General features: G+C 44.4%; 1 protein-coding gene across 1 annotated transcript in view; it reads right to left on the reverse strand.

The window, feature by feature from the left end:
- Nucleotides 1–4,026: 4,026 nt before the first annotated feature.
- The window catches only part of CENPK (centromere protein K), a 29,099-nt gene continuing 15,113 nt past the window's right edge, over nucleotides 4,027–18,012 (reverse strand). The window contains exons 6-10 of the mRNA XM_053300815.1: nucleotides 15,093–15,175; nucleotides 14,889–14,987; nucleotides 14,355–14,484; nucleotides 12,238–12,291; nucleotides 4,027–4,481 (exon numbers count right to left, since the gene is read on the reverse strand). Coding sequence (XP_053156790.1) covers nucleotides 4,323–4,481; nucleotides 12,238–12,291; nucleotides 14,355–14,484; nucleotides 14,889–14,987; nucleotides 15,093–15,175 — 525 coding nt within the window. The 3' untranslated portion in view covers nucleotides 4,027–4,322. The remainder of the gene's footprint in view (nucleotides 4,482–12,237; nucleotides 12,292–14,354; nucleotides 14,485–14,888; nucleotides 14,988–15,092; nucleotides 15,176–18,012) is intronic.

Raw genomic sequence — 18,012 nt, forward strand, 5'->3', positions numbered from 1 at the left:
TTGTGCAGGAGTTCCTGGACCTCCTGAAGTAAGGCTTCCGTTGATTTTGTGAAGTGTATACCCCTGAATGATGGTCGAGTCTTGAATTCTATCGCGTAGCCTGATGTGACAATCTTCAAAACCCACCAATTCGATGCTATGTTGCGCCATGCTTGCGCATGACTCACCAGCCTGATGGAGTTGGTGACTAATGGGGCCAGCTGCGAGATGTTGTAGACCGGAATCAGGTCCTCCCTGATGTTCTGGGAGTGAAAGCAAAGGGAGTCCCAGGTAATTGCAATGGGCTGTTCTGATCTTCAAAGCCACTGCTTGTTCCCCTCTGTCTGTTTGTTGTGTTGGTTTGAGGTAAATCTTCCCTTCTGTTGCATTGGACGCTTACCAAAAGGTTGAAAAGACTTACAGTAGTCTCTCCAGTTTTGTTGTCTGTATGTGGGCTGGGGTCGGTAAGAGGATCCCTGCTTACTAGCATAGGATGTGGCCTGTGAAGTTGAAGATGTAAAGGTCTTGGCAGTGAATTTCGACTTTTCCATCTTTTCCATGGTAGCATCAGTCTCCTCTGAAAACAGCCCTTTCCCATTAAATGAGAGTCCTTCTATTTTATCTTTCATGTCTTGTTGCAGGGCGGCTGATCTCAACCAGGCATGATGACATAAAGTGACAGCTGTTGTGATGGAACGGGACTCCGATTCTGCCAAATGTTTCGCCGTGCTCAACTAATGACAGGTAAGGTCCCCTGCCTGTTGTAGTGTTTTACAAAATCTAAGTTTCAGTTCCTCTGGAGATAGTGTATCTAAGTCCTTCTCCAGGTTCTCCCAGATGCAGTAGCTGTATTTAGCCATGCAAGCCGAATAATTGGCTACCTTAACAGTCAGACAAGACGTGGAGTATAGTTTTCTGCCCATCACATTGAGCTTCCTGCCTTCTTTGTCCGCAGGGGTAGTGTGTCTTCTGCCGGACTTGGAGGTGGTTGCACAGTCGATGAGCAACGAGTTCGGGACCGGATGTTTAAACAGGTAAGTATTGTCCTATTCCTGCACTTGATAAAGACCCTCCAGCCGTTTTGAAGTAGGTGTCGATGTATGTGGCACCTGCCATGCGCATTGTGCAGCGTTGGAGATGATGGGCAACAGGGGAAGCACAACTGGTTGTGCGGATTGAGAGCATTGCATAAAGTTGTAAACCGGATCATCTATTGTTTTAAGTTGCGAGGTAAGATCCAGCCCTAATGCAAGTGTCATTCACTTCATGTGAGAGTGATAAGCTTTTAATTCTTCTGTTGGTGAAACATGGGTCAGCGTAACTACATCTGGAGATGGGTCTATTTCCACCGTTTCAGCATCCAACTCGAAGTCAGAAGAGCCATGATGGCTATCTTCAGAATCAGGGTCCGAATGAGAGTGGCGTGACGGTGATTTTGGAGACGTCTGTCGTGGAGGAGTAGTGACTGGCAAAGGTTCGGTTTGTGCCGCCGTCATGGTGAAGTGTCTCAAAGTCGTCTGAGTATGTGTAGTGGTACTGCGAATTCGTGTCTGTGTTCACATATTGGCAAACACTTCCTCAGGAGGAGGTGGAGCATCACCTGCCGAGAGAAGGTGGATGGAAAATGCAGCAGCGGTACCCTGTGGACCTTGGATTGTGTCAAGGCGCTCTCTCCAGGTGCAGTCCTCCTGGAAGTCATAGGTCGCTCTAGGTGAGGTGATACCTGGCAAAGCCATTTCCCTTGACGGGGAAACCGGGTGGCTGAAGCCACAAGTGCGCCGTGGTATGGTGGTGGTGGTGAGTTGAGCAGCAGTCAACATCTGCGGAGCAGCACTGGTCACAGGTGCATCATCATCTTCAGAATGTGGGAATCCATGAAAAGTGGAAGGGATGTTTGTTGCCGAATTCAACATTTTCAGAAGGGGATCCAAGGGCAGTGCCTCAGCGTCCGTGACATCAGCTTCCCCCAGTGTGAAAGTCATAGGTGTATGGAACCTTGGGGTCACCGTGGTGATGTTACCTGGAGTGTTCAAAGTGGACGGCTGATTCCCATCTCTCGATGTCGAGGGGGACCTGATAGGAGTTGGCACTGGCACTAGATCTCTAGTGGTCGGTATCATGAGCATCGATGTTGATGAGGGTTGTACAGTCAATGAGATCGATGCCGTGAGTTGCAGGTCCATTGAAGCTCCCTCCAAACCCTCCATCGGTTTCGGCGTTGATACCGAGCGTGATGTGTAGATCGGCGTCGAAGCTGCTTTTGCGCGCCGGCTCGACATCGAGGCCTCTCCTTGTGTCGAAGCCGTCGACACCGACTGGAGTGGAATCTTTGGAATTGATGGTTCCAGAGTCGACTTCTTGGGCGCCAGTGGTGCCGTCGACGCCAAAACGAAGACGACATCCTGAGCCGATCTTGGCGATGGCGTTGAATCCGATGGCGCTTGTACCCAAGTTTTCTTAGCGGGCTCGCCAGTAGCCACCATCTTTTCACCTGGCCTCTTTAAGGACTGCCTCCCGCCTTAAATAGCCACGTGGGGCGGGGCACAGGCACTGAAAAGGAGCTGTGGAACTTGACACCAAGAGGCTTCCGTGCAGGCACAGAACCCATTCTAATGCATTCAACGGATCACGTACCAGATCATTCTCAAGGATAAAACTGTTAAGTATATAGAAGAACAGGCCCTGCTGAAGGAGAACCAGCATGGTTTCTGCAAAGGTAAATCTTGGCTCACCAAACTTTTGTGGATAAAAGTGATCCAGTTGACCTAGTATACCTGGACTTTCAAAAAGCTTTTGACAAAGTTCATCATCAAAGCTCATTGAAAGTGACAAGACAGTGTGAGGCAGCTGTGAAAAAGGCAAATTCCATGCTTTGAATTATTAGGAAGGAGATTGAAAATAAATCTGTTAATGTTATAATGCCCTTATATAAAACATTTGGAGTACTGCTATAGTTGTGGTCACCATATCTTAAGGAGGGCATTGTAGAACTGAAGAAGGTGCAGAAGAGGGCAACCAAGTTGATCAGGGGCCTAGAGAACTTTCCTTAGGAGGCAAGGCTACAAAACCTGGGGCTTTTTGTTTTAGAAAAAAGATGACTGAGGGGAGACATCATATAGGTCTGTAAAATCATGAATGGTGTGGAGAAAGTTGATAGAAATGTTTCTCCCTCTCTCATAACACTAGAACCAGGGTTCATCCCATGAAACTGATTGCCAAAAAAGAATGGACTGGCAAAAGGGAGTACTTTTTCATGAATAAATATATGTTGTTGTTTTTCATACAATGCATAACCAACCTATGGAATTCTCTGCCACAGGATGTGGTGATAGCCAGCAGCTTAAGATGGCTTTAAGAGGTTTAGATTATTCATGGAGGACAAGTCTATCAATGACTACTAGTCTGAAGGAGATAGGTTACCTCCAGACTCTGAGGCAAGATGTCTGTAAATACCAGTTGCAGGGGAGTAATCGCAGGAGAGAGGGCATGCCCTCAGCTCTTGCCTGTGGGCTTCCTACAGGATGCGGGACTAGATAGGCCATGGGCCTGATCCAGCAGGGCTGTTCTTAGGTTATTCACTAGAGGCTCTAGAATTGGCTGTAGCTGGGTGAAGACTTGAACTCTGTGGTCTTGGAATATTTTCTTGGTAATTAATCTAGGGAGCAAATGTGCTATCACTGTGTGAAATAATCTCCAATATGGCCAGATTCCAATTAAAAAATCACCATAATGCTCGCTAGTGAGAAGATTCAGACCTGGGAAGACAGAAAGATGGTAAAAAAACAACAACCCAGCCCCATTAAAGAAAAGGTTCAAATTCTGACTTTAGCATTTTAAGAGTCTTAGTGCTAATGTCCTTGTCTTTCTTAGTGCTAATGTCCTTGCCTACACAACATCCTAGTGCTTTGACCATAAGAGAGAATTCTCTTTTCCTTTTCTTGGTATATCATCCCAGGAAGAAATAATGTTACTTAAATGTTCTTTTAATCCAAAGCTCTGCTCTGACAGCCGATGCCAGCAAATTTGGTTACAGCCCAAACAAACCACTGGTCTTTTTAAAAAGTCCTTTAATTTGAGTTGATCTCTTATTTTCACAATCTGAAAATTTTTAGAATATAAGTCTTATCTACAAATAGTAGCTAAAGGAACATTATAAGAGCCACAATCTCACATTTAATCTCACATTAAAATACACTTCTGTAGAGCCTGCAATACAAAGGCATTATAAGAACCTGCAAGGAAGCTATGAAACTTTAGTAAATAATATCATCTTGGCAGAAGGGAGCATTTATACTCCAAGTTAACTATTTACTGATCATGTAGTAGCTCAGTGTTAACATATCTTATTGGTGGAAGTTTTCTAGGCGTATTCTGTTTGGATCTTCTGGATGTCTTAATGCAATTCCGTATCGCAGGAGAAGTTCAATATATGGTGACCAAAATGAATCACTTATTGTTATATATGGATCATGTGATGTATTTATGAGTTTATGTATAAGGCTCTGAAAATGAGAATAAGATTTAGAATATAATTAGTTTTCATCTGTCATTTAATGAGAATTTCAGATAAAATGTAACAGGATGTGCTTATAAAAATAAATAAAATTTCAAGCATTTTCTTCTAGTTGCCTTGAAATAAAGAGGATAACAGGTTGCTCACCTGTGACTGATGATCTGGTAAAGATCTGTTGATATCCATTAGAATGGGTTCTGCACCTGCACGGAAGTCTCTCGGTGTCGAGTTTCTTAGCTCCTTTTTGGCGCCTGCGCCCCGCCCCACGTGGCTATTTAAGGCGGGAGGAAGTGCAGGCACCTCAGTTCCTTGGAGACTGCTGAAGCAGTCGAATAGATGGTAAGTTCTACTGGAAAGACCCATGGTCCACTGCAGAGGGGAGATTAGGGAGGGTCTAATGGATATCAACAGATCTCGACCAGATCATCAGTTACAGGTGAGCAACCTGTTTATCTGGTACGGGATCCGTTGAATCCATTAGAATGGGTGTTTAGTTAGCTCCAAAAGGAGGAGGGAGCAGTGGATTATTGTAACACCCTTTTTAGGACACCTCTCCCAAAGTTCGCCTTTGCTGCGGAGCGCAGGTCAATAGTGTAGTGCTTCACAAATGGTTCTTCTGAGGACCAGGTAGCAGCCTTACAAATATCAGGGAAGGAAACCCCCGACAGGAAAGCTGCGGAAGTGCCAAACGCCCTTGTGGAGTGCTCCTTGATAGATTTCAGGGCTGGTACTTTCTGTATTGAGTAGGCCAGGTGAATGGTTTCCACCAGCCAATGAGACAGGCGTTGTCTGGATAGCGCCTGTCCCATAGTAGAGCCCTTATATGACACCAGGAGCTTTTTTGTCTTTCGGAATGCTTTAGTCCTGGAGAGATAATATAGTAGAGCCCTGCAGACATCCAGGGAATGGAGAGCATTCTCCAAAGGTGTGGAGGGAGATCTGAAGAAAGTGGGCAGAACTATGTCCTGGTTCACATGGAAATCTGAAACTATCTTAGGCACAAAGGTGATATCTGGACGTAGGAGGACTTTGTCTGGGTAGAACCGAGCGTATGGCACGTCCATACGGAGGGCAGTCAGTTCACTCACCTTGCGATCAGTGCTGATAGCCACTAAGGCGGCAGCTTTTAAGGACACATGTCTAAGTGAAGCCAAACTCATTGGCTCAAACGATGGTTCTGTTAGAGCAGAGAGGACCAGAGAGATGCTCCAAGGTTCCACAGGTTTGCGTACAGGAGGGTAGAGATTCGTAAGTCCCTTCAAGAAACCTTTACAGGAGGGATGGGAGAATAGCATCCTACCATCCCAACCAGGATGTCGAGAAGAGAGAGCCGCTAGGTGCACCCGTATGGATACGTTAGACAACTGTGATGTCTTCAGGCTTGTCATGTAAAGCAAGACCTCTCGAATGGTGGCCTGTTTGGGACGGAAGCCGTGAGTCTTTGCGTAAACCGCAAATCGCTTCCACTTGCTGGCGTAGTTTCGCCTCAAAGATAGTTTACGTTTGTTCAGCAGGATCTTTTTTAGCAGGCAATCCGCCACGCTGTCAGTTGCAGTGTGAGAACTTCGGGATGTAACACTCTGCCGCCCTCTTGAATCAGTAACTCTGGGCAGTTCGGAAGTCTCTGGTAAGTGTGGGAAGTCAGTTTGAGTAAATGCGGAAACCATGCTTGGCGTGGTCACCATGGTGTGATCAAGATGCACTTTGCGGGAGCATTCAAGAGACAAGCTATTACTCTGCTCACAAGTGGCAAGGGGGGGAACATGTACGAATGAAGGAGTGACCAGTCCATTTGGAACGCATCCCCCAGCGAATGCGGATTGTGTCCCGCTCTGGAGCAGAACAATCTGCACTTTGCATTCTGTGCTGTAGCGAACAAGTCTATCTGAGGATGACCCCAGAGGTCGAAGATTCTTTGTAGGTAACGGTTGTTCAGTTCCCACTCGTGTCGGTCCATTGAGAACGAGCAGCTAAGACCATCTGCTAGGATAGATTGAACCCTTGATGTGTATTGCTACTGGTGTTATACTGTGCTTGATGCACCAATGCCAGATCTGAATGCTCAGTGCACAGAGCGACCTGCAGACAGTGCCTCCCTGCTTGTTCAGGTAAGCGATAGCAGTGGTGTTGTCCAATTGCAACTGAACTACGCGGCCTCATAGCATAGACAGGAAGGCCTTCATGGCTTGAAAAACCGCTAACAACTCTAGAAAGTTTATGTGCAGTTGGCGTTGGCTGCGTGTCCAAAGTCCCTGAGTTGTGGCAGTATTGCAATGACCACCCCAACCTTGTAGAGAGGCATCCATCATGACCCAAACCGATGGGGGTTGTGGTTGAAACGGCACCCCTCTGAGTAGGTTGGAGGGCCGTGTCCACCAGGACAGCAATCGAAGGATCGGTGCTGGCAACAGTAGAAGCTTTGTAGGGCTGTCCTGGAGTAGGTTGAAGGAGGACAGGAACCACAGCTGCAGTTTCCTCATTTTCAAGCGCGTGTACCGCACAGGAGACCTGCAAGACGCCATCAGACCTAATAGCCGTTGTATGTGCCACGCTGTTTGAGACGGTGTGGCCTGAAACTCCTGAATTAGTGATGCGAGGGTCCAAAAACGGTCTTGTGGGAGAAATGCCCTGCCTGCTGTGGCATTGAGCACAGCCCTATGAACGATATGGTCGGTACCGGCGTCAGGTTAGACTTCTTCCAATTGACCTGTATTCCCAGGTCCTGGAGGAGGCATAACATGTACTTTATCTGAGAAAGTAACTCTTCTTTGTTTGTTGAGGACAGCAGCCAGTCGTCTAGGTACGGGTACAGTTTCAGACCCTTTGTTCTCAAATGGGCGACCACCACCGCCATGCATTTGGTGAACACACAGGGTGCTGTGCAGAGTCCAAACGGCAGAACTTGGTACTGGTAAAGTGAGGTCCCCACTGTGAACCGCAGATATTTCTGAAAAGAGGGCCAGATTCCTATGTGAAAGTAGGCATCCTTTAAGACTAACGTCACAAGCCACCTCTCGTGATGGAGAAGAGGCAGGATGTCCTGTAACGTTGTCATTCGATACTTTTTCACATGGATGAACTTGTTTAGATGTTGTAAGTCCACAATCGCTCGAATCCTGCCATCCTTCTTTGGTATCTGGAAGTAATGGGAGTAGAACCCCTCCTGTCGACTTGCCCATCACACTGGTACGATAGCCTTTTTTTGAAGGAGTTCCTGAACTTCCTGAAGTAGGGCCGGTGTTGATGTCGTGAAGTGTATGCCTCTGAAAGATGGTCGGGTCTTGAATTCTATCACCTAACCGGAAGTCACAATCTTCAAGACCCACCGATCTGATGTTATGTTGCGCCATGCTTTTGCATGACTTGCCAACCTGATGGAGTTGGTGGCTAGTAGGGCCGGCTGTGAGATGTTATAGGCCGGAACTATATCCTCCCTGGTGTTGTGGGAGGGAATGCAAGGGGAAGTCCCAGGTAGCTGCAATGGGCTGTTCTGTGCTTCAAAGGCGCTGTTTGTTTCCGTCCGCCTGTTTATTGCGTTGACTGTTGGGAAATCTGCCATTCTGTTGCGTGGCCCGTTTATTGAAGGTTTGGAAAGATTTACGGAAGTCTCTCCGGTCCTGTTGTTTGAATGATGACCGGGGTCGGTAATAGGACCGGTTTACTCCCATAGGAGGTTGACTGTGAGGTAGCAGACGTAAAGTTCTTAGCAATAAATTTAGGCTTCTTCATTTTTTCCATGGTGGTATCAGTCTCCTCCGAAAAGAGCCCCTTACCATCAAAGGGAAGTCCTTCTATTTTGTCTTTCATATCTTGTTGCAGGGCAGCAGACCGTAACCAGGCATGACAACGAAGGGTGATAGCCGTCGTAATGGATCAATTCCGATTCTGCCAAGTGTTTTGCCGTACTTAACTGCTGACAGGTAAGGTCACCAGCTTGCTGTAATGTTTTTCGGAAGCGATGTTTCAGTTCCTCCAGAGACAGTGTATCCAAGTCTTTCTCTAAAGCTTCCAAGATACAATAACTATACTTGGCCATACAGGCTGAATAGTTGGCCACCTTAACCGATAGACAAGACGTGGAATATAATTTCCTGCCCATCACATCAAGTTTCCTGCCCTCTTTGTCTGCAGGAGTGGTATGTCGCCGTCCAGATTTGGAGGAAATAGCACAGTCGATAACTAAGGAGTTTGGGACTGGGTGCTTAAACAGGTAAGTATTATCCTGCTCTTATACGCGATATAGCCCCTCGAGCCTTTCTGACGTAGGTGTAGATGTATGAGGTACCTCCCATGCGCATTGCGCCACATTTGAAATGATGGGCAATAAAGGAGGTGCAATCGGCTGTGCTGATTGAGACCGTTGCATAAAATTGTAGACTGGGTCATCTATAGTCTTAAGCTGTTAGGTGAGATCCAGGCCCAGTGCATTAGCCATTTGTCTTACGTGGGAATGGTAAGCTTTCAATTCTTCCATTGGTGAAACATGGGAAGGTGTAGCCACATCTGGCGAGGGATCCAATTCCACTGTCTCAGTGTCAGACTCAAAATCCAACAAACCATGGTGGCTGTCCTCGGAATCAGGATCGGAAACTGTACGGTGCATTGGTAGCTTCGGAGATACCGCCCGTGGGGGCGAAGGAGCAGGCAGAACATCTGTTTGTGACCCTGTTGACGTGGAAATTTTCGAAGAAGTCGGAGTAGCCACTGAGGCAGTACGGGTTCTTGTCTGAGTGCCCATACTGGAAAAGAATTTTTTAGGAGGAGGTGGAGGAGCAGACGGCTCTGGTTTTGAAGGCCGGCTTCTGCACTATGCTTGGTCCTCTTGGAAGTCATATGTAGCACCAAGGCGACACTGTATCTGGCAACGCCGTTTCTCGTGACGAGGACACATGGTGACTGAAGCCGCATGTGTGCCAAGGAGTTGAAGCAGTGAGCTGTGCGGCCGTGAGCATACGCGGAGCAATCCCAGCAGCATCTTCTTCTGAATGCGGAAATCCCTGGAATGTAGAAGGTGTAGCAGTGGTTGAATCCAACATCTTCAGAAGGGGATCTAGAGGTGGGGCCTCAACGTCCTGTATATCAGCCCCCTCTAGTATAGAGGTCATAGGTGCACAGAACCTAGGGGTTACCGTGGTGATGTTTGTCGGAGTGTTAAGAGCAGACACCTGGACATCTTCCTTCGATGTCGATGGTGAACCAATAGGGGTCGGTGCAGGCACTAAGTCCTTAGTCTTCGGTATCAAGAATGTTAATGGCATCAGCGTTGACGTGGAAGCTGTCGGTGGGTCTGTTGAAGCAACTCCTAATGTCTGCTTCGATGCCGACATCGATGTCGAAGTCTCCAAATCTCTCGATGTCGAGTGCACCAAAACTGTCGATATCAACGTTGTCGGTATCGGGAAAGATTCTGGGCTCAGTGTCGAAGGGGTCGGTATCAGCTCGTTCGATGTCGAAGCGGTTGGACATGTCGGTATCGAGTGAAGTGCTGGCTCTGGCATCGGAGGTCCTGACTGCATTCTGGCTGAACGCACTTTCAATGCTGAGGGAATCTCAACATCCTGAGCCGATCCCGGCGAGGGAGTTGATTCCGATAGGGTTTGCTTCTTCTTGGCGGGGTCAGTCGGAGCCGCCATCTTGTTGCCCGGCCTTTTCGAGGACTTAGGGGCTGTAGCGTGGGGTGTCGAAGTTTTAGACTGGGCCAAACCCAGGTCCTTTGAGCCATGCAGCTGAGGTGTTTTCGCCGGACAGGAGGGCGCAGCTAACCCATCATTGTAAAGAGAAGCGCGTAGACAGAGCTCTCTATTTCTCCTCGTTTGTTTCGAAAAAGACTTGCAAATCGTACAGGCTGAAGTTATGTGGGCCTACCCATGCACAGCAAACATAGGCTGTGGCGGTCTTGAGAGGGCAATTTATCGTTGCACTTAGTGCAACGTTTAAAGTTTTTCTTTCCCTTCGGAGCATCCATTTTACTCACAATCCTAGGTGCGTTGCCGATAAATCAGTGCGATCTTTCGTCGCGTTTGAAGGGTTAGAGAAAACCGAAACAGTCACAGTCTGGGTCAACAGGAGAATAATCAGTCAGAATCAGTAGGCAAAGAATAGTCCAATAAGTCCGTAGTCAAAAGCCAGTACAAGTTGAGGAGAAAATACCAAGGAAAAACACGAAGGAGCTGCAGAAACCGAGTGATCCCTATGGCGGTCACAAAGGAACTGAGGTGCCTGCACTTCCTCCTGCCTTAAATAGCCACGTGTTCACGTGGGACGGGGTGCAGGCACCGAAAAGGAGCTAAGAACCTCAATACCGAGAGACTTCAACGCAGGTGCAGAACCCATTCTAATGGATTCAACGGATCCCGTACCAGATTACAGGTTACAAATAAAGTTGACTCAAATATCTTATTTAAAAAGTGAACATTTTAACTTTAAAGTACCATCGGATATAGGAAGCTGCCTTACAAAGAGTCAGACCATTGGTTCCATATAGCTCAGTATTGTCTACACTGATTGGCATCAGCTCTCCAAGGTTTCAGGCAGGAGCCTTTCCCAGGCCTACCAGAAGATGCCAGGGTTGAACCCAGGACCTTTTGCATGCAAAGCACATGCTCTACAACTGAATTATAGCCCCACCCCCAAGAAAACACAATTGATTTAGGGCATGAAAATGTTTTCAACATTTTCTAGAAAACCCACATCACTGCTCTAAAGTAGCTGCTCATGCTGTGTGTTGTTTTCAAAGACGAAATGAATGCAAAGCGTATCAGGTGAGAAGGGTTCATATATCTACCCCGCTCCATGTTCCCTTTTAAATACACACAAGAAGCAAATGGGAAAGGATCAGACCCACACTTCTACATATTGCAAACCCCTGCTAACTTGGCAAAGGGGCACCTTTTAACGTGGTGATTCTCTTTATTTAGCAGGGGGCGAGTAACTGGCCCTATTCACCCCCAGCACAGTACTTCCAGTGACTGTTTCTGGTGTCTGATGTTTCTTTTTAGAATGTGAGCCCTTTGGGGACAGGGATCCATCTTATTTGTTTGTTATTTCTCTGTGTAAACCGCCCTGAGCCATTTTTGGAAGGGCGGTATAGAAATTGAATAAATAATAAATAATAATAATAATATGGCTGTTTTATATATAAATATGCTTCCCCAGTGATGTCTGTACCCGAGTACAAAATGTTGCATGAGCAGCTGCTGTGAGAGTTCATAAGAGTGAAGAACCTTATTTTACCCATTTAGAATCTTTGTGTCATAAACAGTACTTGGATGGAACTTTGGATGCTTCAGCAGTAATGGCTGTTAATTCACCCTCTCCCTATAACTGCCACAAGGCAGGTTGCAAGGGATTGTGTCAGCTGAAGGTTCTATCCATTTCTTTAGAGCATAATGTAGTCGTTTAGTCCCAGAGTTACACTGCAGAAGTGTAAACATTACTATCAAATGGCTTTGGTTATGCCTGATGCAACTTTTCAAACATACAGTACAGGCAGTATATATGATATGATGATATTTTATTTTCAACTATTATAGTCAAAATTGTTTAATATCCTTTTCTTACCATACAGAAGTCTGACATGGTACCTTGAGTACAAACACCACATTCTGCTCTTGTCTCCTGACTCTGGGGAGAGATTTACCATTCTAAACTGTCCATTAATCCCATGAATATTTTGCTCTCTACGAATTCCAGTTTTCAACTGCAGTGTTTCATACAGAACACACACACACACACACTTTTCTTACCTCTAAAATTTCATGTAATGTTATTATCTGTACAGCTGGCTTTTCAGAGGAACCCTATGGAAAGCAACAGACCAAGTAAAATTAAATTTCATAGTAAGTACATGCATACTAATGAAGAATACGACGACTAGACTACTATAATGCTCATCTGCTGTAGACGACTATGTGGATTACTATGTGGAGCTACCATTGAAGGCAGTTTGGAAGCTTCAGTTGGTAGAGGATGCAGCCGCCAGAGTACTGGTGGAACAAGTCAACTGGAACACAACCCCTGTCTTTTGGCCCAACTATATTGGCTTCTAATAAATGTCTGAGCTCTGTTAAAGGGGTGGTTTTAACCTTTAAAGTCCTAATTGATCTGGGACCAGGCTAATTGAAGGACCACCTTCTTGCTTATGAACCTGCGAAAGGGCTCAGAGGCCCTATTTGTGGGCCCACTATTAGCAGAAATTTAGTTGGCAGACACTAGAGATAAGACCTTTTCAATGGTGGCAGTTTCATTGTGGAATGCCCTCATCAGGGAGATCCATTTAGCTTCCTCTGGCCACTTTTAGTCAATTAAAAAACACTTCTCTTCTGGAAAGACTTTGGCTCCATATGCTGCTGTTTTAAATGATTTAATAGGTGCTGGCCTATAATCAGACTAGTGTTGCACTAGTGTAAGGCTTTTGCACTAGCACCAGGATGTAGTACAATGTCATTGTGCAAAAAAGGAACATCTGTTCCACACTCGTTTTTGGTGTTTTCAAATCTTGAGGATTTCAGTCATCATTTACAAATAATATGCTTTCAGCTATTGATGGGCACAGGAAAATTGCTTTTTAAAAGTATGGACAGTCTCTGCTATAGGGTTAAAAACTAGAAATAATCTGGCCAGAATTAAAGGTCAGGGGACAAAGCTCCTGCCTTGTTGGGTGCATATTCATTGTCATTTGATATTTTGCTGCTTCTAAATCAAAATCTTAACCTCATTTACCTCAGGTTTTCTACATATTTTAAAGTTCACCTTCTAACAAAACTATATGCCTACCTGCACATTTCCAATACAGCCACACAAGTTGCAGCTTACTAAGGAAAATACTACACTTAAAGGATGGATTGCCAAGTGGGTAAGAGTAGAATGTATTTTCTCAAACGATAATAACCATCCTCTCTTAAGATACTGCAGAAACCAAACTTGAAAAGGGTTTCTTGGGTATACAAAATCTCAGCTGTTTGGGTCCTAAAAATGTTCAACCGCACAATTCTTATAAAGGTGAATTCCTGACCATTGCCACTGCATTGAAAATCATAAAAACAAGAGCAGATGGGATGTCCTCAGCAACATTGCCAGCTATGGCCACCAGAGGGCACAGAAAACACTGTGTTTTCAGTGGGAAAGGGACTGAAATCAAGATATCCAAAGCCTATCTTTGAAACTTCCAAGACGAAACGGCTTCCTGCAACAGCTGCAAGAAGGGTAAGCAAAGAAACGAGTTTTCATGGCCTACAAGACTTAAGACGAGGAGAAATTGGTAATACAGGGTGAGGGTGGGAAGCAAAGGAGTACACCATTGTTGAGAAAGTTGACTGGTCCTAAGTCAGAGCATTGGTCCATCTAGGTTAGGATTGTCTACACCAGGGATTCTAAATGTTGGGTCCCCAGATGTTACTGGACCAACTCCCATAATCCCCAACCAAAGGCCACTGGGGCTGGGGATTATGGGAATTGAAGTTGAAATAAAGCCAATAACATCTGGTGACTCAATGTTGTAAATCCACTGACTTGCAGTGTTTCAGGCAGGGGACATGCCAGAAACTGAACCTGGGCCTTTCGGCAGACAAAGTATGTGCTCTGCCACTCATTTTGGACCTTCAACAAATAATCCCCTGGAATTATTATATATTGTACAGCTGTCAATTGAAAATAGGAGGGGCAGAGACTGAATGTTGGCTCAGGATGGTTTAAGGGCAGTCAGTAGCAGCAGGGCTTTAGAGAGGATGAGTACTTGCCTGAGACTGTATGAAGGACATGAATATGAATTCCATGCGTTTCTAGCATTCTATCTATGCACTTAATTATTGCCAAGAGAAAAAAACTTCTTAATCCTCCAGTCTTAAATTGCAAATGATCATACCCTCTTCTTTTTTGTACTTCTATCATCAGGGAGAGGGAAGTGTTCTTCAAGGAACTCCCCCAAAGCATTCAGGATCTCTTCTTTATAGGCTTTTATCTTCAGCATTTTACTTTTCAGTTCCTGAAAGGCTCTAAGATGCAAAAAGCAAAGTTTAATAGATTATTTTAAATTAAGATAGTACTAACACTACAGTAGGAATTGTGCTACTTCACTAACTTCCATGCAAGAGCCCAATTTGTTGTCACACAAAAAGTGCGACAAACAGTTTTAAAGTATTTTAATTGGTTTTTAATGGTTCTGAATTGTTTTTATATTGTTTTAAGCAGTGTGTTTTAAATGGTGTTTGTTTTTGTTTTTTAAACTTCTTGTGCACCACCCAGAGCCTTTGGATGGGGCAGTCTAGAAATGCAATAAATAAATAAATAAATAAGGGGTGGTGGTGGTCTGATTTTTAATTATTCATTTCAAAGGATATATTTAATTATAATGCAATATGTTTAATCTTATGATGCCAATTCTGGTTTTATCAATTACCTTTTCTCAGAAAAATGTACAACCTGATTACTAATTTCTTCCTCTGTTTGATTAAGACAGTCTATTAACTGTTGCTGTTCCTCCAGCCATTGCTGTTCCCTTGAAACATAGATGTGGAAAAATAATAGATAAAAGAGTTAATTCATATTTTACAGAACTGCCAAATTAATTATAAGATAATGCTGGGTACAGTACAATACATACCGTGTCAAGTCTTGCTTCAGTTTTTTGTTCTTTGAATGAACTGTAGATTGCATCATTGCAAGATCATGGCCTAATCTCTGCAACTGAATTTTTTAAAAGGATGTGGTTTATAGACATATAGTTATTTGTTACTATGCTATCAGAAGCAACTTATTTATTTGCTATATGTTTGTATGTCTTATACTAGGGATGTGCAGAACATTTCAACTCGAAATGGATCATTTCGAGTGTTTTGAGCTCCAAACAGAACACCCTATAAAGAGTCTGTTTCAAGCTCGGAGCAGAACCACCCCATTTTGCTTGAAACATTTCGAGTGCCATTTTAGAGACCTGTTTTTCCCTTGCTGATTGGTTTCCTGGCACTGACTTCCTATTGGCTTGCAATCTCATTGTCTCATCTGGCAAGACAAATCCTCTGATCAGGAGCAACGATGCACATGCCAAGGAATTAGAAGCTATAAGGCTTCAAATTACTCCCATAGGTAATATCTGGTATAAGATAGGAATGTGCATGAAATGGATTTTGCATTCTGTTTTGAGCTCAAAACACAGCTGAACTCAGCCATGAACCTCACTGGATGATTTCAGGCCTGTCACCATCTCTCAGCCTAACCTACTTCATGAGGTTGCTTTTTATTTTATTTTTACATTTATATCCCGCTCTTCCTCCAAGGAACCCAGAGTTGTATACATGGTTATGTTTATCCTCACAACAACCCTATGAGGCAGGTTAGGTTGAAAGATACGTGACTGACCCAGAGTCATCCAGTGAGCTTCATGCTGAATGGAAATTTGAACTTGGGTTTTCCCGGTCCTAGTCCAAAACTCTAACCTGGCATAGTGATTAGAGTTATGAGGATAACTAGGTGGGAGTCATGTGTGCTGCCCTGGACGCTTTGGAGGCAGGATGGAATAGAAATGTACAGTAATAAAATAAACACATACTATCAGCGGGCTTATATACAAAGACAGAAAATCAGGTAACAATCTGTTTTGTATACAAATGTAATAGGAAAACAGTAAGAAAATGAATTATTATGCTGAAAAGGAAATTGAAAGAACCCAACACCCCACACCATACACATATGCAGAGCCAGTGTGGTATAGTGGTTAGATTCAGTGGTCCCTCTAATTTTTTCTCATCTCGGTGCGGAATGAGTTTTGTTCTGGGCGGCAATATCAAGACACTGTGTGCACACACACATTCAGAGTGGGGCCTTCCTAATTCAACCTGAGTGGGATCTAAAATTAACTGAGCGGACATCAGAAAACTTGTGAGTATGTGCACGCACACATGCCTTAGTGGGAACAGTGGTTAGATTGTAGGATTAGGACTGCCGAGATCTGAGTTCACATTGCCATTCAGCCATGAAATTCACTGGGTGACTCTGGACCAGTCCCTTATCTCTCAGCCTAACCTACCTCACAGGGCTGCTGTGAGGATAAACATAACCATGTACACCACTTTGGGCTCCTAGGAGAAAGAGTGGGATATAAATGTAAAATGAATGACTAAATAAATACAGGAGGACCTCAGATCTGCAGTTGGAGAAAAGACACCCGACTTGGGCATATGCAGAAAAGTAGGGGGGTGGATTGCCGACCTTGCATATACACGGGTCGGAGGTGGCCAGAAATGACCATGGAGGTCATTTCTGGCCACCATTTTGTGTTTCAGAACCTCAAAATGGCTCTGTTTTTTTAAAAGAAAAAACCTAAAAGGTGATTTTTGGTCGATTTGGAGGCATTTGGTGGCACAGAGCGACTCGGGGGAACAGCAATGATGGTAGGTAGCTTCCCCACACATTCCCCCTCCCCTGAAATCTGATATTTTAAAGACGTTTCCCCCAACTGGAAACCTAATCCCCAATTCCCCATTGCCCTAATGCTTCCGATATTCACGGTTTCTGTATCCGCAGTTGTACCGTGGAATGGAACCACTGCAAATATCAAGGTCCTCCTATACAAACATACATGATTTTTGAGCTTTGTTCCTAAGGACTCTGGTGTTCCTTGGAAGCTCAGTGGAGATCAGTAATGGTCAGAAAGATTGGTTGCTTACTACTGCTGATCTTCCCCCATCATGAGCAGATGCAAGAGTATTTGGTGTGATCCAGGCCATAGTACCTGTTCATGTGGGTCAATCAATGGGTAGACCTCAGCACTGAGTGCCCCACATGAACGTAATGCATGTCCTAAAATATGCCTCAGAATACTCTGCACTGTGCAGGGCTTCCATAGCAGAAACAAAGAGACTTCTTAATGACAAATTATTGTGAAAATGTTCCCTAAAAGGTAGAAAGTCTGAAAGCTATTGGGCAGGATCCGGACCAAGTTAGCCATGACTAAGTCAATGATTTCTCATTTATTTCAGCAGCACTTAGTCATGACTAACTAGTTTGTATGCTGCCTACGGCAAATATTCTCTCTCATACATCACAGTGCTTATCGTTCAATATTTGCAGCTTAGTTTTCAAGCATTGAAGATGGAAGAGATCTTACATAAAATGAAGGCTCTTATTCACTTTACAGATATTCTGTGATATTGGGTTCATTTTGATAGGTTCATTCTTTTTCAGATGGAGTGTCTGTTTAAATTTGCAATAAAAGTAAATGCATTACATGGGTATTGTACAAGGACAAAACTGGGTAATTACTCAACACTGCAGACCAGATCATGTTGTGTGATTTGTATTTTCAGAGACTGCAGCCAATTTTTTCATGTACGCAGTGATCTTGATTCCTTGGGCTATGGTGAATGATGTAACAGTATTGGTTCTTTAGTTGATACAGAGTTAACAGAACACATCTCTGGGATTATTAATTACCCCAGTTAGGAACATGATGACCTTCATGACATTTGTACAATTTTGTAGCATCAAACATATGCTTATCATACGAACAAATACAATTTTAATAC

This window comes from Hemicordylus capensis, chromosome 2, assembly GCF_027244095.1.
Source record: "Hemicordylus capensis ecotype Gifberg chromosome 2, rHemCap1.1.pri, whole genome shotgun sequence".
Classification (NCBI taxonomy): Eukaryota; Metazoa; Chordata; class Lepidosauria; order Squamata; family Cordylidae; genus Hemicordylus; species Hemicordylus capensis.